The following is a 22,086-nucleotide window of genomic DNA, read 5'->3' on the forward strand; positions in this document are numbered from 1 at the left end:
GAGATCATTCTGTCATTTTTTGGATTGTATCCAAGCACTGCTTTAGCCACTTTATTATTAATTATGAAGGCTACTCCATTTCTTCTGTGGTGCTCTTGTCCACAGTAGTAGATCTGGTGGTCATTTGATGTGAAGTGGCCCATTCCAGTCCATTTCAGTTCACTGACACCCAAAATGTCTATATTTAATCTTGACATCTCCCCAATAACCACATCCAATTTGCCCTGGCTCATAGATCTTACATTCCAGGTTCCTATGGTGTGTTGATCTTTAGAACATCGGATTTGTCGTTCACCACCAGCACCATCGGCTGCTAGCTGTCCTTTCGGCTTTGAGCTAGCTGCGTCATCACATCTGGGGCTAGTTGAACTTATCCTCTGTTCCTCCCCAATAGCATTTTGACCATCTTCTGACCTGGGAGTCCCATCTTCCGATGGTATACCGACATATCTCTGGTTGTACTGATCCATTTAGTTTTCATGGCAAGAATACTGGGGTGGGTTGCCGTTTCCTTCCTCAGGGATCATATTTAGTCTGACCTCTCTGCCATGACCTTCCCGTCTTGGGCGTCCCTTCACGGTTTAGCTCATGACATCATTGAGGTGCTCAAGCTCCAGCACCACGACAAGGTAACGATCTCCTTTGCTGAAGGACTGCTATAGGAAGGAGGAAATCCGCTTCTGCCAGTGCAGCTGATCCAGCTTAAATCTGGATCCAATCTCACATCAATAAGGTTTGTCCCGCTTATTTCATTGAGATGGAGTGATTGTTTTATGTATTCCTACAGATTAGTTCCCCTTCATGGATCACTGCCTTGTTGTGGCGAAGGGGCTTGCGTAACTCAGTGAAGCCATAAGCTATGCCGTGCAGGGCCACCCAAAACGGACAGGTCATGGCAGAGAGTTCTGACAAAATGTGGTCCACTGGAGAAGGAAATGGCAACCCACTCCAGTATTCTTGCCAAGAAAACCCCATGGAACGTATCATTGCAATGAATATGAACTTGGGCACGCTCCGGGAGAGAGCGCAGGACAGGAAGGCCTGGCGTGCTATGGTCCATGGGGTCACGAAGAGTCGGACTCGACTGAACGACTGAACAACAACAACAACAACAACAACAACAACAGATTAGTTGGTACAGAGTAACTTGAGTGGGTTCTGAGTGGTTTTTCCTTGCTAGCAAAGTCCAATTTCCAGTGTGGGGCTTAGCCTGGAGATTGCTTTAACTGTTTTGTAAGGTGAAGGAGAAACGTTCATTGCCCAATCAATCTAAAAGTGGGTGTCTTGCCCTTCCTGTAGAATGCCCTTCCCAGCGAGATCCACCTGGTGTCTTCTCGGTATATGTTTAGATGTCCTGTTAGGACCTTCTTATTCCAGCAGGCATTTAATTTCTAATCTGTTGCTCTGATTTTTAACTTTACTGCTGGCTCTTTAATATTAAGGTTTTAATATTTTAATATTTTCATTGTTGCCTTTATTGTTTTGGCTGTTATTTTGTTGTTGCTTTGGTTCTTTATGATTGTAAACCATCCCATGAGCATCTGCCAGTTGGGCAGTATATAAATTTGATAAATCAATAAATACAATTTCTATTCTGCATTACCAACATTCACAAATGTGCAACAGAGGCCATGTGACAACCAGGGGAGTGTCTCCATGAACGATTTACTCTGAGCTGGCTGCGTTTGGAGGTTGTTAGGGCTATATGATGTCGTGGCCATCCAGCAGACACCCCAGAGCTTATCACAGAAAAATGGATTTCCTGACAGTACTTCAAGTCTGATTCTTTTCCTTAAGTTGGGTTCTCCACGGTATAGTTGCTGTGTGCCCCAACCCCTGCATTTACCTTGGGTATGCTAGCCCTGCCTAGGGGTGTGTCCTTCACCATGACCCCAGTCAAGGGGTGTTTCTTGTGGGTTTCCCATCCCTGCACAAACCATTTAGTGTCTACTCAGAAGTAACTGCCATTGTGGTTAATGAGGCTTGTCCCCTGAATGTGCAGATCAGAATTTACAGAGATCCCCCCCCCAATTGAAATAGCACATTTTAAAGCACTAATTCCCTAAAGGCTATAAAGCACGTTCTTGAAGCTGTGATTCTCCAGTGTTTAGTTTATTGCTATTCGGAAGTAACTACTTCCACCTTCGATCATCCGATCCTGTGCAGCATTGGGTTAGAAAGGGGGATGGTTTCTCATCCATTTGTTTCCCCTCCCTGTCTTCCCCAGCACAAACATATGCATGTCTACTCAGAAGTAACTCCCATTGTGATGTATGAGGCTTGTTCCTAAAATATGCATTCCCGAAGTTAATGAGATTCCCATGAATCAAAGTAACACATTGAGAAGCTTTGAATGATCTCAGCAGGACAGTAAGAACACTGTGTTCCTCTAATGATTGTTTATTTAAGGAAGGAAGTAATGGGGGGGAGCGACGGAGATTGTTCTTGTCTCCTCTGTCTTTCCCAACACAAACCAATTAGTGTCTTCTCAGAAGTAAGTACCATTGTGGGCAATGAGACTTGTCCCCTGAATGCGCACATCAGAATTTACAGAGATCCCCCATCCCCATTGAAATAGCACATTTTAAAGCACTAATTCCCTGAAGACAAGGGAGGAAACCTCCCAAGATTTTATCAAAGGAGAAAGGGGGGGGAGAGCCTGGAGGGGTGGAGCGTCTCTTATTGGTTGAGCAGTCCCTGCCAGTCAAATGACATTCACTCCACCCACCCACCCACACAGAAGTATGTTCTGTGAAGCAACTTTTACTGGTGTGATGCACCTGCTCATGGAGCCCTGCCCAGAGCAAAGCCAGCATTGAGCAGGGGGTTGGACTCGAAGACCTTGTAGGCCCCTTCCAACCATACTATTATATGATTCTATGAGTTCCTTGAAAAAGCTGGGTAAGCCACAATTGGCTTCTCCTTCCATTTCCTTCTGTTGTCATGGAGAAACCGCCCAAGTGTAAGTCATAATTTTGCTAGAGGCTGTGCTCATTTGTTTGCTAGGCTACTGAATAGGTATCTAATCCTCCAAGGTGTTTTGTGAGCCTCATCAGTGCATTTGATACTAACTGTAATGATGAAATAATAATAACAACAACAACGATGATGACGATGACGATGATGACGATGACGATGATGTTGCATAGAACTTTCAAGGAAGGGCACGAATTTTTGTTGTCTTGCAGAGATGTCTGATATCAGCCTGTGTATGTGAAAAAGTCAAGGATTGCTTGTGCATAGCACTGGGAAACTGTCAAGGAGTGTGCTCAGCATGGAATATACATAACTGGTTGGAGAAAAGGGATTTGAGGTAAGATGAGAGAGAGCTTCCTAAGTTCATAGAAATTACCTGGACCAAAAATCTGGTTTGTGAAACTGTATACTGAAGGCACCAGCCACACTGTATCTTGGGCATGATTCCACCTTATTCTTTCTGGCTTCATTAGAGAGAAAGGAGCATGCAAATGTGATGTGTAAAGTCGGCAAGTGCAAGGCCTGCTTAACACACTTATAATACCTTCTGCCTGTTCGGGGGAGCTTGGCTAGGCCCAATTAGTCCTGAACACTTGGCTGGCATCAAGCATCAGGCACAAGAAGACAGCTGCAAATTGCTCCTTTCTGCAATGTAAAGTGGGGCTCTTGCTGCTGAACTAAAGAGTTTTATACAGATTGAAAAAGTCACAGAACCTAGGGCCAGTTCACATTTCATATATTTCATTTCTGTACTGCCCAATAGCCAAAGCGCTCTGGGCAGTTCACAAAAATTAAAACCCAAATACAACATAATAAAAACATAACATACAACCTTTAAGAATTAAAAAAAACCTATTTAAAACAGCTAAAACAGTTATACAACAGTTATATAATTATACAGTTATATTAGGTAAACTATACAATAGTTACCTGATAAACACCTGACATTAAAAGCCCCATCATATGCCATCAAAAGACTGGGAGCAGAGGAAAGGCTTAACCTGGTGTCAAAAAGATGACAGTGTTGGTGCCAGGCAGGCCTCAGTGGGAAGAGCATTTCACAATCGGGGGGCTACCACCAATAAGGCCCTCTCCCTTGTTCCATCCTCCAAGCCTCCCTCGGAGGAGGCTTTCAGAGGAGGGCCTCAGCTGTTGATTGTAGTGTCCGGGTAGGTTTCTATCAGGAGAGATGCTCTGTCAGGTCTTGTGGTCCCAGGCCATGTAAGCCTTTATAAGTCAAAACCAGCACCTTAAATTGGGCTCAGAAATGTACTGGCAGCTAGTACAAGTGGGCTAGAATCTGTGTTATATGCTCAGACCTTCTGGTCCCTGCTATCAATCTGGCTGCCACATGCAACTTCCAAACCATCTTCAAGGGCAGCCCCCACGTAGAGTACATTGCACAGGAATTTAACTTGGAGGATACCAAAGCAAAGACTACTGAAGCCAGGTTATCCTAGTCCAGATAGGGGTGCAACTGGGCCACCAGCCAAATCTGGTAGAAGGCACTCCATTCCACATGACCCTTTCAGCCTGTATTGGCATTTAGCAGTGTTGACACAGGTCAAGCTGGTTGTTGGATGTGCATACCACCCCCCAAGTGGTGAATTCCACACAAATCAGCTTCTGATCCCCAATCCAACTGTGGGTTCAATCTAGTGCCCAAAGCAGATCTATGCAAACTTCAATGCTCATACATTAAGTGGTTCAGCTCAGGATAGCATGTGAGATCTTTTTGCTGGAGATGCTGGGGAAGTACAGATTAAACACATGTGAAGCCACATATTTACCTGAAAGAGAATCCCATTGAACACAGTGGGGCTTACATCTGAGTAGACATTCAAGCTGATCAGATATGATGCCCAGATCAAAATATAATATTTTATAAGTTCTAAGTAAGAGGTCTCTCACTGTTGCTCTATCTATCTATCTACCTACCTACCTACCTACCTACCTATCAGAGGAAGAATGTAAAGAGGGAAAGGTCTTCCAGTATAATGCAAAAGCCTGCAACACCTCTTGCCTTTCCTTTTCGGAGAGGGATTTGAGCTGTGATGCAGAAGATACCCCAGCAGAGGGATGCATTTGCCCTAAGGGCCAATATTTAAATAGCAAAGGAATGTGTATTAAGCAAGATATGTGTGATTATTACATGGATAATGAGGTGCTGACATCAGGTCAGAGTATTCAGTTGGATAATTATACACATGGTATGTATGTATTCATACACTTGCATAATTTTGGGTGCAAAACATTTGCTGTTTGATATACACAGGTTAGTATACACACACACACACACAAACACACACACACTTTTATACCACTTAATATCCTAAGATCTTTAAAAGCATTACAAGACAATCATAAAATGGAGCGATGTCATAATCCATTACAAGTCAAGGAAAGCTTGTGTAAACAAATATGTCTTCAAGAGACTTTTAAAGCTTGACACACTTTCTGCCTCTTGAACAATGCCTGGGAGTGTGTTCCAGAGGGTGGGTGCCACCACCGAGAAGCCCGTTTACGTGCTGTTATGGCAACACTCTACTGGTTGTGGAACAACTAACAGGGCCTCCTCAGAAAATCTCAGGTGTCAACTTGGTTTATATAGGCGAAGGAGGTCAGCTAAGTATCTTTGTCTGAGATGGACTTTATATACCAACAATAACACTTTGAATATGCATATTTGTAGAGCAGTGTGGGAGTTGCCTTTTGGTGGTCTGGCACATGTCACTCATAATGGGTTGGATCCAGAAGTCTGTCCTTGGCTGATCTTCCCACCCCCTCCTCTCCCTACCAACCCCCAGAGCCCCCCTCCAATGTTCCTGAATGGTGTGGGCTTTGGTACAGGAGTTTGAGGGGGAAGGGGGAGTTTATGAAAAATGTAAGTGGAGCAGAAAATGCCTCTGCCTGATTTTCCATGAACTCCTCCTTGGATCCCCATGCCACAGCCCACCTCATTCAGCAGAGTCCCCCAACCCTTGGGGGAGCATTTTCAGTGGGTTCTGGGGGCGGGGGGTGGGGGGTGGGGAAGAGGACAGGGGAAGCCAGCTTCTACCCACCCTTGCTCACGGGTGGATCTCTGGATCCAACCCAGAGTGTGCAGAGAGGACCTACGTAGGTTGGGTGAATTATAGCCTAGCATGGGGTTTCACGCAAAAATAGTTGGGGTTTTAGGCTCTTTGTAGCTAAGCAGGGGAAACTGCTTTGTTTAGAATGCAAGTGCTTTCAGGTTCATAGTTATTAAGAGCAACTATCTGACTGAGTGTTACCAATCAAACAGCATTGTGCAGCTAATCCGTCTTTCCTTCCTTAACAGATTTTTTTGTGGTAAGAAAAAGATGGAAGCAATGGTGGGGAAACACAGAAGACTTACAAATGAACAACAAACATGTCTGGACACCACCACCCCTGAAATTCTTTGTTTGAGGCAATATAAAAGCCTTGGCTAGAAGCACCCTCTCTTCATTTATAAAATGCCTCAGTTCAGACATAATGTAAACCAGGATTTCTTGTTATGCAAATGTGCCATGGCAAGCCTTGGGCTCACTCGCTCTACCTTCCTCTCTCCTGTTCCACTGCATGCAAGAGGAGCTGACTGAAAGCTTCAGCATTTCTTATTATGTCACAGTTTTCCATCATGTCTGAACTCTGGAAACTGTGGTTTATTCTAACTGCATAGTTAAAACAAAGCGGGATCAAGCTGTAGGGAGAGATGGGGAACATGTGGGTCCAAGGCTCACCGCAGTATTTGGGTAATGGGAAACTATGGCTTCCTATTATGCCTGAATCAGGAGAAAATAACATCCAGCCCACATAATATTAGGGTGATCAAAGTGAGGTACAAAGATAAGATCTTGCCAAAAATAATAGATTTGAAAACAATAGGCGAAGAATCATACCAGCAGGGTTATTGTCAAAGAGTTAAATTTGGGATGAAACCAGTAGAGCAGCCTTCCCCAACCTGGAGCCCCCCAGATGTGTTGGACTACAGCTCCCAGAATCCTCCAGCCACCAGATTGTGGAAGGCTGCCATAGAGGGAAGGAGCCAGCTTGGAAGGGAGTTCCCAAAGAGATGGTGCCACAGCTGGAAAGGTCTTGTGATCTTGTGGAAGTAATCACGGTAAAAAGTGGAATAAGCAGCGGGACTTCCCTTGATGAGTTTAGGGCATGGGAAGGTTCTTATGGAAGAAAGTGCTTTCTTGCGTTGGTTGAGGATGGTCTCAAGGCAGGCTGCTTAAGTGCATCTCTCCTTACTTACTTACTTACTTACATTTTACAGTGTTTGTAGAAGCGGCCAGGTTTTTTGCCATAATCCTTCTGACTTCAGACCTGGTAAGTATTTATGTATCGGAGAATGAATTCGAATAACAATACATTAAAACAGTGATTCTCAAACTGTTGTTCCAGGGTGAGAAAAGATCCTAAGTCAATTAGTACCTCCCTCCCCCATTCCAGCCAAAACCTGTGGAAGACTAAATGCCCCTTAGGAGTTGACTATGGTTACCAGCTTTGGAAGGAGCCAGGACCTTTAACCAACTTCAAACCATGGGAGCTTGGCTTGTTCTAAAGCTGCCAACCGTGGTTCCCATTTTGAACAAAATGGGAAACTATAGTTATTAAGAGACTTCCTGGCTTATTGTGGTGTACTGCAAAGGGAGGGGGCTAAGTGCATGGGGAAAAGGCCATTGGAACTGGGCCACTGAATTAAAGGAGCAGCTTTTCAAAAAGAAAACACTCACATTGAGAGTAATATAATCCAACATTTCTCCTTCAGTCACCTGTACAGGTGAAGCCGAATTTATCAGTTGTTCTGACCCAAAGGCAAAGAAAAGAATTCACAAAAAATGTAGTGCTCTGAAGATGCCTCACTTCTCTGTACGTTGAATGCCCAGGGAATAATTTTGAGAGCTCATGATGCTATTATGTTCTTAAAGCTAAGCCATGTTGTACCTCTCTCAAAATCCCAAAGGGAAAGCAGAAAATAAGTGTCACCTGTAAGAACCTGCCCAGGTTTGATCTTCAGAAGTCCTGCTCATTGGCCTGCTGCTAAGAATAGTAAGATCGGTAGGCACTAGAGGGAGAGCCTTCTCTGTAGTGGCCCCTACCTTATGGAATTCCCTCCCAAGAGATATACAGCTGGCTCCCTCTGTGGCATCTTTTAAGATGGTTTTAAATTGAGAAAGGTTTTATTGTATCTGCTGCTGCTACATATTGGAACTTTATTTTATTTTATTTTATTTTAACTAGCTTATTGTAAAAATTATTGAATTTTACTGTTTTATAGTGTGAGCCGCCTTGAGAAGGCTAACAATGTGATAGTGAGTTTTCTCTTCTGGTTCAGCAATCCTAAAGATGTGTGCATCTGAGTCAGTGTGGAGTTTTGTATGCTGACAGAGCTTCAATAGCACTGTGTGCTTCTTGCAATGCCATTCTGACAACGTACTGCCCAATTTTAGGTGCAGATGTTTGTGCCAATGTGTTTGGCTCAATGATGGCTGAAAACCCTTCGGACAACTGCATGGGTGAATCCAAGTCAGTCGCACAGCCAGTTATGTGACAAGTTTTGGCAACACCATCTGGGGATGGTGGTTATTTTCCAGTCCACCTGGGTTGCTTTATGATAGAGCAAGGAGTTAAATAAACTCTCCTGAGTTCAAATTCAACACTATCCACTGCCTCACAGTGGCTGGGAGTAATTTGCCAGTAATAATTTCTGAATTCATTCATTTATTATATTTCTATACCGCCCCATAGCCGAAGCTGTCTGGGCGGTTCACAAAAATGTTCTTCTGTTCCACGAAATACAAACAAATGACATATTAATTGTACCCAGCTTGTGCCTTTTATCTTCTTTTATTTTTTTCTGTATATTTAAATCCTTGTGGTCCATATCTTTATGTGTTACCCTGCAACCAGGGAACAAAAACAGCTAATAACAGAAAAGGATAATTGGGCTTGGCACTTGCCCACCGACTCAAGCTCATCTTCCATACACATCGCATACATCTTCTGTCATGATTATGCTTCCACACAATTGCTATTTTTAAGGTCATCTTGCTAGCAATCAGCACTCACTGAAGATTTGTCTTAATGAATGAAAATGTTTAGTTTGGGTTCTGATTTGTGCATTGCACTTTCTGATCTACTTTGGACTTCTGATTTCATTTTCTTTGGCTGAGTTATATTATTTCTTTGAAAAGAATTACAATAAAATATTATTTCAAAATAATCAGAGGAATCTGAAGGGTGTGTCTTAAAAATCAATGCTCAACTGTACAGAGTTCTCATTTGAGGGAAGTTCAGGTGGGCTTTGGATGTTACAAACATGTGCCAACAAAGGAATCTGAATTGACATAGAACTCACACCACAACATGGGAGAAATTCACAAGTTCCTGCTTCACACATTACACAGTGAATGCAAAAGGGGATGTAATGTACAAACTTAGCAATGCCAATCATACAGTCAAGTATGATGTTCAGAATCTCTTTTTCACAATCTCTGGCTTCAAAAGCAATAGAAGGATTTTTGTATACAGATGGACTTGCCCTACAGGCAAAGATGCTTTTGTCTTTTGAGCATGGTTCAAGACTCTGAGGGAGTGTGTATTCCACCAGCTTGTTGCCCATGTTCCCACAGTGGTCAGAAATATGAACAAGGGAGCTCAATAAAACTTGAATGCAACACCTGGTAATGTTGGCCTTTAAACACTTTTTAAGACTGCGTTTATGCTTATTTTGAATGAGCTGAGAAGCCATGTCCCACAAATTTACAGTGTTGTATGTGCAGGTATATACAAAAGGTGCAAAAGCAGGAGAGCATCCACAATAGAACCACAAATGGCAGAAAAATGTCTCAAGATGCTGGGACAAAGATTTTATTTGTAAAAAGCCCAACATGTTTCAGCCTATTTTTATTTTAAGGCCTTCTTCAAGGGGTTATAAAATCTCTGCAGAAATTCTGTGAGTTGCCAGTAAATTTTAGTAGGAGACATTATTCCAGGAATTTCTGCAGACATTTTTATAACCCCTTGAAGAAGGTCTTAAAATAAAAATAGTCCAAAATGTGTTGGGCTTTTTTACAATAAAATCTTTGTTTCAGCATCATACAGGCATATGCTGTGGAAGTCTGATTCCATATGTAGTATACTTGCCAGTTGTGGTTGTGTCTCTGTGAAATACAGAAGTATCTATTTAATTTGAGTTTGAATATACCAACTTTTTGTACCTCTCTCTCTCTGGTCATTTGCAATCTACCCATTGCCTTTATCCTCTTTTCTTGCTTTGTTGACTTTGTTGTGCTATAATTTATCTCTGTGAGTTCAAATAAATTTTTTACATATTTGATGGTTTATTTTGCTGTTATTTCTATTTTTGTTGCTGATGCTTTTTTCTGTGATAAAACATACAATAAAATTCATATCTAAAAATATTAGCATTAGATTTCTCTCTAGGTGATGGTTGAAGAGAAAGTACTTTTTCATTAAAAAAGAGAATAAGCTCTGAATTAAACAAGTGCACACTAACAAGAAAAGATGGAGTTGCATGGGACCAAAATTTATGTAGTCCAAATCTTTGACCAGATGAAAGTTATCCATCCACATACCCACCCATCCCATGTCGGATCTGTAGAATTTGTGACACCCCTCCAAACCAAATAATGTCCCTCACCAAAGACTCCTGAGCAAACTTAACAGTCATGGAATAAGAGGAGAGATCCTCCTATGGACCAGTAACTGGATAAAAAACATAAAGCAGAGAGTAGGAATAAATGGGATATTTTCCCAGTGGAGGGATGTAAATAGTGGGGTCCCAGATGGATCTGTTTAGGACCAGTGCTCTTCACTTTATTCATAAATGATCTGGAATTAGAAGTGAGCAGTAAAGGAGCCAAGTTTGCTGATGATACCAAAGTATTTAGGGTGGTCAAAACAAAAAGGGATTGTGAAGAGCTCCAAAAGGATCTCTCCAAACTGGGAGAATGGGCATCCAAACGGCAAGCGCGGTTCCATATAAGCGACTGTAATGTGATGCATGTTGGGGCAAAAAATCCCAGCCTGATGGGATTTGAGCTAGCTGTGTCTGACCAAGAAAGAGATCTTGGGGTTGTGATGGGCAGCTCGATGAAAATGTCAACCCAGTGTACGGCCACTGTAAAAAAGGAGTTTGTTATGCCTAACAAACTCCATGTTAGGCATAATTAGGAAGGGAATTGAGAATAAAACTGCCGATATTATACTGCCTTTATACAAATCTATGGTATGACCACACTTAGAATACTGTGTATAGTTCTGGTCACCATACCTAAAAAAAGGATATTGTAGATCTGGAAAAAGCGCAGAGGAGGGCAAGTAAAATTATCAAGGAGCATCTCCCCTATGAGGGAAGGTTACAGCAGCTGGGATTGTTTAGCTTGGGAAAAAGGCAAGTAAGAGGAGACATGACAGAGGTGTACAAAATTATGCAAGGTGTGGAGAATGCGGCTAGGGAGACATTTTTATCCCTCTCTCAAAATACTAGAACTCGGGGTCATCCCATGAGGCAGATTCGTGGATGATTCAGGACAGAAAAGAGGAAGTCCTTCTTCACACAGCCCATAGTTAAACTATGGAATTTGCTACCACAAGATGTAGTGATGGCCACCAATTTGGATAGCTTTAAAAGGGGGTTGGACAAATTCATGGTGGAGAAGGCTATCAATGGCTACGGGGGACCTCCAGTATCAGAGGCAGTATGCCTATTTGCACCAGGTGCTGGGGAACAGGTGTGAGGGGTGTGTGCTGATGCACTCACGTCCTGCTTGTGGGTTCCCAGTCAAAAGCTGGTTGGCCACTGTGTGAACAGAATGCTGGAGTAGATGATCTGGTCTGATCCAGCATGGCTCTTCTTTCATTCTTATGGTCAAGTGCAATCTACCAAACATGTTTCGTGGCCTGCCAGCTGCCTGCAAACCATCCCATTTTTTGCAGGCCTAAATAGGCAGCAAAGCTAGAAGGTTTTTCAAGACCCTGGTGAGCCACAGTTTCTGCAGATGTGACCCATGCAAGCCAGGCTACAGTTTCCACAGGGAAAGAAAACAGGTGCAATGTAGAAAGTCAGTTACAGGGAAAGTAGTTGGCCAACCTTTTTAGCAAGACTGTCACAAGTCTATACTATGAGACTACTCTAATGCAGGAGTATTGAACCTCAAGCCTGGGGGCAAAAACTGACCCACCTGGGGTCCCAATCCAGCTCTCTGGCATTCCCTGGTTGGCCATACCCCCTTCCCTACATCACCAGGTGGCTCCGGCATACCCCCCAACCACATATCAACTGGTGGTTTCCTGGATTTGGTGCGATTTCTTCCCCTTTCTGAAAAATTGAAATACCTCTCCAAGGCTTAGTTACTGGAAGGGAGAGCTTCAAGCTAAAATATCCTGGTATTTTTGAATTTTTGGCCCTCTCCATTTGCCTTTGGCCCACCCACCACTGTAATGTGGGCCCAGAGACCTCCAAAACTGAATTTGGACCTTGGGCTGAAAGAGGTTCAGCACTCTCGCTCTAATGGATATAGAGTACATACGTGGAATAATTTTAATTTGGGACAAAAATACAAGAATATCTATCATAAAGAATCCAATCTGCAGCATAAGCACAATGTGGACAGATTTTTTAAAAAGCAGTATCATTTTACAACTTATTCTGTATTTTATAAATGTTGTTGTTGTTCAGTCATTCAGTCGTGTCCGACTCTTCGTGACCCCATGGACCATAGCACGCCAGGCCTCCCTGTCCTCTGCTCTCTCCCGGAGCGTGCTCAAGTTCATATTCATTGCATCGGTGATGCTTTCTAGCCATCTCATCCTCTGTTGTCCCCTTCTCCTTTTGCCTTCAATCTTCCCCAGCATCAGGGTCTTTTCCAGTGACTTTTCTCTTTGCATTAGGTGGCCAAAATATTGGAGCTTCAGCTTCAGTATCTGTCCATCCAATGAGCAGTCAGGGTTGATTTCCTTTAGGATTGACTGATTTGACCTCCTTTCAGTCCAGGGGACTCATAAGAGTCTTCTCCAGCACCACATTTTGAAAGCATAAATTCTTCGGCGCTCAGCCTTCCTTATAGTCCAGCTCTCACAACCATACATTGCTACTGGGAAAACCATAGCTTTGATTAGACGGACCTTTGTCGGCAAGGTGATGTCTCTGCTTCTTACTATGCTGTCTAGGTTTGCCATAGCTTTCCTCCCAAGGAGCAAGCGTCTTTTGATTTCATGGCTACAGTCACTGTCTGCGGTGATCTTGGAGCCCAAGAAAATAAAATCTATCACTGCTTCCATTTCTTCCCCTTCTATATGCCAGGAAGTGATGCAGCCAGATGCCATGATCTTAGTTTTTTTAATGTTGAGTTTCAAACCAGCTTTTGCACTCTCCTCTTTCACCCTCAACAAGAGCTTCTTTAGATCCTCTTCGCTTTCTGCCATTAGGGTGGTATCGTCTGCATATCTGAGGTTGTTGATAATTCTCCTGGCAATCTTAATTCCGACCTGTGATTCATCCAACCCAGCATTTCTCATGATGTACTCTGCATATAAGTTAAATAAGCAGGGTGACAATATGCAGCCTTGGCGTACTCCTTTCCCAATTTTGAACCAATCGGTTATTCCATGTCTGGTTCTTACTGTTGCTTCTTGACCCTCCGCTAGCTTTGTTGTTAATAATGCTTCCTAAGGCCCACTTGACTTCACTCTCTAGGATGTCCGGCTCAAGTTCAGTGACTGCACTATTATGGCTATCAGGGACATTAAGATCTTTCCTGTATAGTTCTTCTGTGTATTCTTTCCACCTCTTCTTAATCTCATCTGCTTCTGTTAGGTTCCTGCCTTCTTTGTCCTTTATCATACTCATCTTTGCACAAAACATTCCCTTGGTATCTCTGATTTTCTTGAAGAGATCTCTAGTCTTTCCCATTCTATTGTTTTCCTCGATTTCTTTGCATTGTTCATTTAAGAAGGCCTTCTTGTCTCTCCTTGCTATTCTCTGGAACTCTGTATTCAGTTGGATACATCTTCCCCTTTCTCCCTTGCTTTTTGCTTCCCTTCTTTCCTCAGCTACTTGTAAAGCCTCATCAGACAGCCACTTGGCTTTCTTGCATTTCTTTTTCTTTGGGATGGATTGAGTTGCTGCCTCCTGAACAATGTTACGGACCTCCATCCATAGTTCCTCAGGCACTCTGTCTATCAGGTCTAATCCCTGAAATCTATTCCTCACCTCCACTGTATATTCATAAGGGATATGATTTAGGTCATACCTGAATGGTTTAGTGGTTTTCCCTACGTTCTTCAATTTCAGCCAAAATTTTGCAAGAAGCCGCTCATGATCTGAGCCACAGTCAGCTCCAGGTCTTGTTTTTACTGACTATATAGAGCTTCTCCATCTTTGGCTGCAGAGTACATAATCAATCTGATTTTGATATTGACCATCTGGTGATGTCCATGTGTAGAGTCGCCTCTTGTGCTGTTGGAAAAGAGTGTTTGCTATGATCAGCGTGTTCTCTTGGCAAAACTCTATTAGCCTTTGTCCTGCTTCATTTTGTGCACCAAGTCCATGCTTGCCTGTTATCCCAGTGATTTCTTGACTTCCTACTTTAGTATTCCAATCCCCTATGATGAAAAGGGCATCTTTTTTTGGTGTTAGTTCTAGAAGGTGTTGTAGGTCTTCATAGAACCGATCAACCTCAGCTTCTTCAGCCTCAGCGGTTGGGGCATAGACTTGAATTACTGTGATATTGAATGGTTTGCCTTGGATTCGTACTGAGATCATTCTATCGTTTTTAAGATTGTACCCCAGTACTGCTTTTCCCACCCTTTTATTGGGTATGAGTGCTACTCCATTTCTTCTAAGGGATTCTTGCCCACGGTAGTAGATATAATGGTCACCTGAATTAAATTCACCTATGCTTGTCCATTTTAGTTCGCTGATTCCCAAGATGTTGATGTTCATTCTTGCCATCTCATGTTTGACCACCTCCAGCTTACCTTGATTCATTGATCTTACATTCCATGTTCCTAAACAAGATTGTTCTTTACAGCATCGGAATTTCTTTTCACCACCAGACACATCCACAGCTGAGTGTCCTTTCGGCTTTGGCCCAGCCGCTTCACTCTTTCTGGCGCTACTTGGAAATTCCCTCTGCTCTTCCCCAGTAGTATATTGGACACCTTCCGACCCGAGGGGCTCATCTTCCGGCATCATATCTTTTAGCCTTGTGATACGTTCCATGGGGTTTTCTTGGCAAGAATCCTGGAGTGGGTTGCCATTTCCTTCTCCAGTGCACCACATTTTGTCAGAACTCTCCACCATGACCTGTCCGTCTTGGGTGGCCCTGCACGGCATAGCTTATGGCTTCACTGAGTTATGCAAGCCCCTTCGCCACAACAAGGCAGTGATCCATGAAGGGCATAGGAACATTCTATTTTCACCTGATAAGCAGTTTTCCTCATCATGCTAGGCTTGTATATTTCAAAATACATTGTCCAAAGCTATTTTCTTAATCGATTTTTTAAAAGTTACCATGGCAGGAAAAGCTATGAACACTGGGTTGGGGGTGGGGAAATAGAGCTGTTTATGTGACTAATGAATCTCCTTATCACAACTTGAGGTCATATTACCAGAAAGAGTCATCACATTGGTCCAGCCACAATTGAGCATCTACACCCTAACCAGGACAGGCATTGTGTAACCCTGGGCACAACCATCTCATTTACTCTCACCAATGTGGTTTCAAGACTGCTTGACTCAGGGCTCTAAGCAGGGATGAGTTAGCAGTGGGAAGCTTTACATTTAATCACCTTTGAACGTGGAATTGCCCTCTTCATGCAATTGTTGGGAAAGCGCTACTGAGTTAGTTCCCCACAGTACTCCCTGCCCTGGTATCCAATTCTGCAAACAAGGCATCTTTAAGAAAGTGGTGGCTACACCAGCTAATCATGTAGCCGTAGGGTTAAAAGAGTGCTTGAATATGAAGCTGATACTTCAAACCTGAGTTTTTAATATCCTATGTAAAGGAGAGAAGTGGAAATTTGTTCTTAAAATAGTAGATTGTGCTAGCTCATCTCTCTGGCAGTGATACTGCAAGCAAAACACTGATGAAATTGTGACTTCTTATATTAGTAATAAATAATAACACCCCCATCAATATATGTGCATGAGCAAATAGATTGGACGCCTATTTATACCCCAGGAGTGCACACAAGGGAGCAGTTCCCTCTCTTGTCCACATGGAGGCCCCACCCCTATGAAGCATACTGACACAGCTGATTGGCTCCAAGGACAGGGCCCATGTTGCAGGGCAGCCAGACAGTAGGCCAGCCCAGACTAAGATCCAGCCACAGTGTAAGAACACCCTCTTGCTCTCTAGCCACCACCTCCATGCAATGGGCACTTGGCAAGCGGTAAGCAGTAGTTGTGAATAGACACATAAGGGCAGACACTGGTTTTATAATAAAGCAACCATGGGTGATGGCTCACATCATCCTTCCATCTGCAATATAGAGTCAAGTATGTGGCCTTTGTGGAAATCATAATGGAAATCTTCAGGATGAATTTACTACTAGACAAGGTTCACTGGCAGCTGGACCAGTGGAGTTTGGCAGTAGCTGGAAGACTGGCTCCTCATGTTCTGACACAATAGCTGAGTCTTTCCCATGTGATGCGAATGCATACTGCAAAGAATGGGCTCTGAGGAAATGGGAAATAGAAACTCAGGGCCTGCCACAGCAGGGTAAGTCTTTCGAGAGAAAACTTCTTCTAAGTTTCTTTACATAAAGTTTCCCCAAAGTCTTCAGGCTAGAGCAGACATTGGCCAAGGACGGCCCTTTGTGTGGTGGTGAATGTGCCCAGGGCTTAGAAACACGAATACTTACCACCACACAGATGAATGGGCCCAGGCCTTAGAAACTAGGATCGTCTGTCATAGGAAAATTTGGCCATTTGGGGCCCCGACAGATCTCTGTGATGGACCTGGCTCGCCTTCCATTTGTGAGCCAAGCTGTGTGATAATTCCCGAAACCCAGGAACTCTACCGAAGTTTTTTGCACAAAATCATGGGCTGATTTGTGCAAAATCAGGGCTGTAAATAGTGCAATTTGTGCAAAATTGCAGCTCTAACTGGTTTAATTTGCGTAACCCACCCTTCCCTGAAAAATCCACGAGCTGGCCCAACTCATTGCACACTGAGTCAAGCCAACTCGTGGATGATTGAACCGGAGTCCGGGGGACCGAGCTGGAGAAAACTCGCTGAGCTCCACCCCTAAAACGGATTCCTCTGACATCCCTCTTAGAAATATGAATACCTGCCAGCATGCACATGAATGGACCCAGGCCTTAGAAACACACATATCTGCCACCATGCATGAGAGACAGGTGTTTGTACATACAGACATAAGATTGGAACCAGATTTACAGTGAAACAACGGCATTGATGGAAGTGGACTTTGTTACTCTTTCCTTAGTATGGCAGCCCTTCCAGCCCCCTGAAAACGCTACACAGAGAGTCACGAGACCCTTCTGAGCTGTAAGGGGAATTACCCAAAATTGCACAGAGGGACCTTCCACAAGTGGAGCCCTTCTCATGGAAGTCAGATCCTGGATGCAACCCACACTATTTTCCCTAAACCCTGTGTTTCTTGTTGTTTAGAAGGGCAAAGGATATGAATATCAGACAAATGGATTGTATGATTGTATATGTGAATGGCTGGTTCACATTTGAATGTTGTCATTTGGTAGCAGGCAGACACAGTCCCAAGATCCAGGCAAATATGCTCCCTAATAGTAATGGTAGTTCATATGATGTGGTCTCCTTAGATAGACCCCACTCCATATCACAAGGCTTGCATTGAGGAAGCTTGTGCACGCACCATGGAAGGGAAGTATCTTGGATTCTGTACGGCTATAGCAATGTACACAGAAGTGTGCTCAGCAGTTGGCATCTGTATACCCTGGCGTACTCCAGATCTTTGCCATAAGTGAAACTTATTATTGAGGCATTTGAATTCACATAAGCTGATGCAAGTTGTGGTGAAGAGCATGAACTAGAAGCCATTAGATAATCTTGGGCATGCCACTATCCCTCAGCCTCAGCTCCACATCTGTACTATGGATATAATTAACAATAGCCTATCTTTTATCAGGCATGGGGAACCTCTAGCCAGTGGGCCAGATATGGCCTGTGGGGGTTCCACGTCCTGCCTACCAGCTTGTTCCCCAGGTCCAGCCCCCTGGCAAGGAAAAGCTTATATGATTGCTCATAAGAAGGAGGAGACAATACTGTGAAACACTTTGGTCATGTAGGCACTATAGAAACACTAAGTTGTTTATTGGGAGAATAAAGTTGTTTACTGGGAGAATGTGTGTCCGGTTGAAGTAAGACCTTTGATTTAATCCATGCATTTGGCTTTCCATTTGCAAGCTCTGGGCACATTCTATAGTTCAAGGAAGAACTCCAACCTGACGTCCCCACCCATATTCAAGGGGATCAAGAAAGGTGTAAAAAAACAACAGCATGATATCTTCACATATCTATCCCAGCTCAACCCCTGCACCTTTTTCCAAGGGCGGAAAATACAATGCAATGTGATATTTCCTTGAAGATTGAAGCATTGCAATGAATATTGCTATTTACTTTCCGGACAAGATTCTGTTTTTATGGTTCAAAGACTAGCTCGTCCCCCCCCCCCCACATCTGTTTTTAAGAGGGGCAAAATAGGTTGGAATGTAATATCTCTGAAGCAATGCCTTCATTGTTGGTTTTGTTGGTAGGAGCAGTAAGGGCAGGGTGGTTTAGATGATAAGTGTTGGACTTCAGTCTTGAAGTGTGTCTGTTCATGTGCCTTTATATTTGCATGGGTATCACTCAGATTTCAAGTAAGTTGTCAGAAAAGCTGTTCTCTGCATTACTGACTCATGTCATGTGACCTCAAACAAGAACAAAGACAGCAAAGGTTATGTGACTGGCAGGAAATAGCATAAGAGACATTTTGATGATTTTATGTCATAAGCAATGCAATCCTATGCACACTTACCTGGGAATAAGCCCAACTGAACAAAGTGGGGTTTACCTTTCAGTAAACATGTATGGACTTGCACAGTGAATGAATTTAGCAGGCCTAAAACAAGTGGAGCAGATCACAACGTTCATCGTGTATGAGTCAATAACATTTCTGGCTTGTGTTTGTCTTTTTCAGTGGAATAGACCTACAGTGATTTTCCTTCTGTCGCCTATGTAAGCAATCTATATCGTCAAACTTTTAAGTCTCCATATAATCTCTGATTTTCTTAAAACATTTAAAATCAAAAAGATCTTATTATAGGTCCTAAATCTGGTTGGAATATATATATATATATAAAACTTTGTAACACCTTTTTCTTATATTCAAATACCAATTCAAGTCTTCCCATGCTCATGGATCTGGAGACAAAATGGCACCACCCATACACAAGAGAGTCATCGATAGACTCAGGATAACCCTAAGATTTGCAGATACTCAAGAAATCTTAAGGAAAAAAACTAAGGGTGTAATAAAAACACCCAAACAGCCCCATAATAACCCAGTTTTGAGTGAGTGAAAGGGAAACAACTCACAATCAAGTGGGAGGGAAAATGGAATGGAGTGGCTGGAAATGGTGGAGGGAGTAGGAGACACACAGCTATTTAAAAAAGCATAGAAAGAACCATCTCACTGTCTAGATAGGTAACTTCTTCGTTCTCATAGAGAAGCTATTTTAAAATGTCCCCAGGGAGAGACATAAATAGAGAAATCAAAGATTTTAATGTAGCTGGTTTGGGGCACAAGTGTGGCCACCCCAGCCCTCCCCAGTCCCCCCAAATTCCACCCCCAAATGGAGGGGGGAAACCCCAAGTTGAGAAAATGTACCAGGCGAGTTCCATGTTCAGTAATCACAGAATGCTAACTGACTGTTGGGATGGGGGTAGGTGGAAACGGAAAACCGGATGGGGTGGAATGGAGTGGTTGGAACAGAAGCACTCCACACTGCAACATTTTGTTACAGAGCCCCAGTTTTTCTTTTATAAATGGACTATCCTGTTCCTTCAACAAAACTGCAATACAAGTTGGAATGAACAGTTCTGCAGAGATTCATGCTAAAAGATACACAGGTCTTACCTTTTCAACTGGTAACTATATAGTTAACTATAATTAACACTGGCTTGATATGCAAATATTATCAGGTGAGAGCCAGTGTGGTGTAGTGGTCAGAAAGTTGGACTAGGACTCAACCTACCTCACACGGTCATTGTGGGGATAAAATGGAGAGGAGTATCATGTAAGCTATGTTGGGTTCCTTGCAAGAGGAAAAAAGCAGGTAATAAATAATAAAGGAATAAATAATGCTAATAATGAAAAAAAAATCACCTGCTAATTACTGTAGTTCAAGCTACTGCTGAGAGCACAGGAGCAACCCAGGCCTTTTTTTGGCCAGTTGGCAACCATATCTGAGGTAGAGTGTCCAGTTTCATATTAACAAAAAAGAGGACAAAGGAGGGCACAAATTTTCATTAAAAGTGTATGTACTAATAGATGCAAATTTAGAAATGATGAGTATAGTTTAAATAGAAATACAGTGCATCTCACCATAGTGAGGAAGATTGTGGCCAGGTGACCTATGTGCCTGTTCAGTCTGCCAGATGCTAACTGTTGATACGCCTTCACCTCCCTTCCTACGGTTCTCCATCTTTAAACCAGACTTAGACTAGACAGCACTTTAAATAGAGAGCTGTTCTTGGCAAAGTAGGACACCTGACCACCGTAATGTGATGTGTGCATATATGTATTTAAAAACAAGGACATTCAGCTGAAAAGTTCTTCTGAAACTCATGGGAAAGCTCTGTGACTGTACCAAAGGCAGCAGCAAAAAACGTGAATTCTGCATTTAGGTAAACAAAAGGAATGTATATAATAATACATTCCAAATGCAATAATTAATTTAACTGTTGAATAAATGTGGCTGCCCTTACATGACCTACAAGTATAAAGAAATCTAGCTTATCAACCTATATACAATGTAAAGATGTGTTAACGTCCTATGATAAAAACATTTATCAAAGACATATTAAAAATGGGCAGCAACAATGTTGTAGAACTTTAGTTTCTGGAACTGTCTCCTGACATAACTTCACATTTTAGCTGTCTTCCGTGATTACTACAATGTGCCTAGGGAGTGTAGATGGCACTATGAACCCTGGGGGACTGTGACAGCCAAAACATGTAGGGATCATGTGACTGGCAGGTCTCCTCCATCTATCTTGGAAGGAAAGACCAAAGTAGTTGGTCTAAACTTCTGATAGTTGCCTCATTCACAGGGAGACACAATGTTTCCACTTCAGGGAAACGAAGAAGGGGTTCACAGTGATTCCAATGGGCCTTTTAATACAGAACCCGCAGGTCTAAAAAAAAACAAGATTCAGATCTTGCTCCTGAACAGGTGGCGTGTGGAGGCATATCAGACTTGCTAGGCCTCAGCTGCTCTCTGAAACTTGGTCTTTCCTTTCTCATTAAAGGTAAAAAAGGTGTCCCCAACCAGTCGTGTCCGACTCTAGGGTGTGGTGCTCATCTCCACTTCTAAGCCGAAGAGCCAGCGCTGTCCGAAGACGCTTCCGTGGTCATGTGGCCGGCATGACTGAACTCCGAGGTGCATGGAACGCTGTTACCTTTCCCGCCGAGGCAGTACCTATTCATCTACTTGCAGTTTCTTGCTTTTGAACTGCTAGGTTGGCAGGAGCTGGGACTGAAGACGGGAGCTCACTTCGTCACGCGGCACTCGGGTCTCGAACTGCTGTCCTGCCGACCTTCTAGTCTGCACAATTTTGGGGGGGGGGAGTTCACAAGTATACACTGCTGACACCCCCATCTTATCTGCTCGGTATATTTAGTTTGCCACTATGTTGGGCCATTTTATTCCTGTCTGGGAGATCATCTATTTGGGAAGTATTCTGCAAGCAGGGCCGGTGTTAGCACCTGGCATCCCTGGGTTGCTGCTGGAGGCACAGCACCCTAGCACGGCCCACCACTGACACTTTTCTGGGGGCTCCTTTTAAAAATCTGTTCAAAACAAGATAT

General features: G+C 43.1%; 1 protein-coding gene across 1 annotated transcript in view; it reads left to right on the plus strand.

Annotated features, from left to right (window-relative positions):
* MUC19 (mucin 19, oligomeric) overlaps positions 1-22,086 on the plus strand; it is an 83,688-nt gene that overhangs the window by 34,670 nt on the left and 26,932 nt on the right. The window contains 11 exon segments of the mRNA XM_084811908.1: positions 3,189-3,253; positions 3,255-3,313; positions 4,938-5,190; positions 7,259-7,311; positions 7,754-7,854; positions 9,517-9,668; positions 12,502-12,673; positions 16,505-16,707; positions 16,709-16,733; positions 17,816-17,972; positions 21,154-21,297. Of these exon segments, the coding sequence (XP_084668034.1) occupies positions 3,189-3,253; positions 3,255-3,313; positions 4,938-5,190; positions 7,259-7,311; positions 7,754-7,854; positions 9,517-9,668; positions 12,502-12,673; positions 16,505-16,707; positions 16,709-16,733; positions 17,816-17,972; positions 21,154-21,297 (1,384 nt within the window).

Source organism: Heloderma suspectum, chromosome 7 (genome assembly GCF_057233095.1).
Source record: "Heloderma suspectum isolate Gila_16-S chromosome 7, 16-S_ref, whole genome shotgun sequence".
In the NCBI taxonomy this organism is placed as follows: domain Eukaryota; kingdom Metazoa; phylum Chordata; class Lepidosauria; order Squamata; family Helodermatidae; genus Heloderma; species Heloderma suspectum.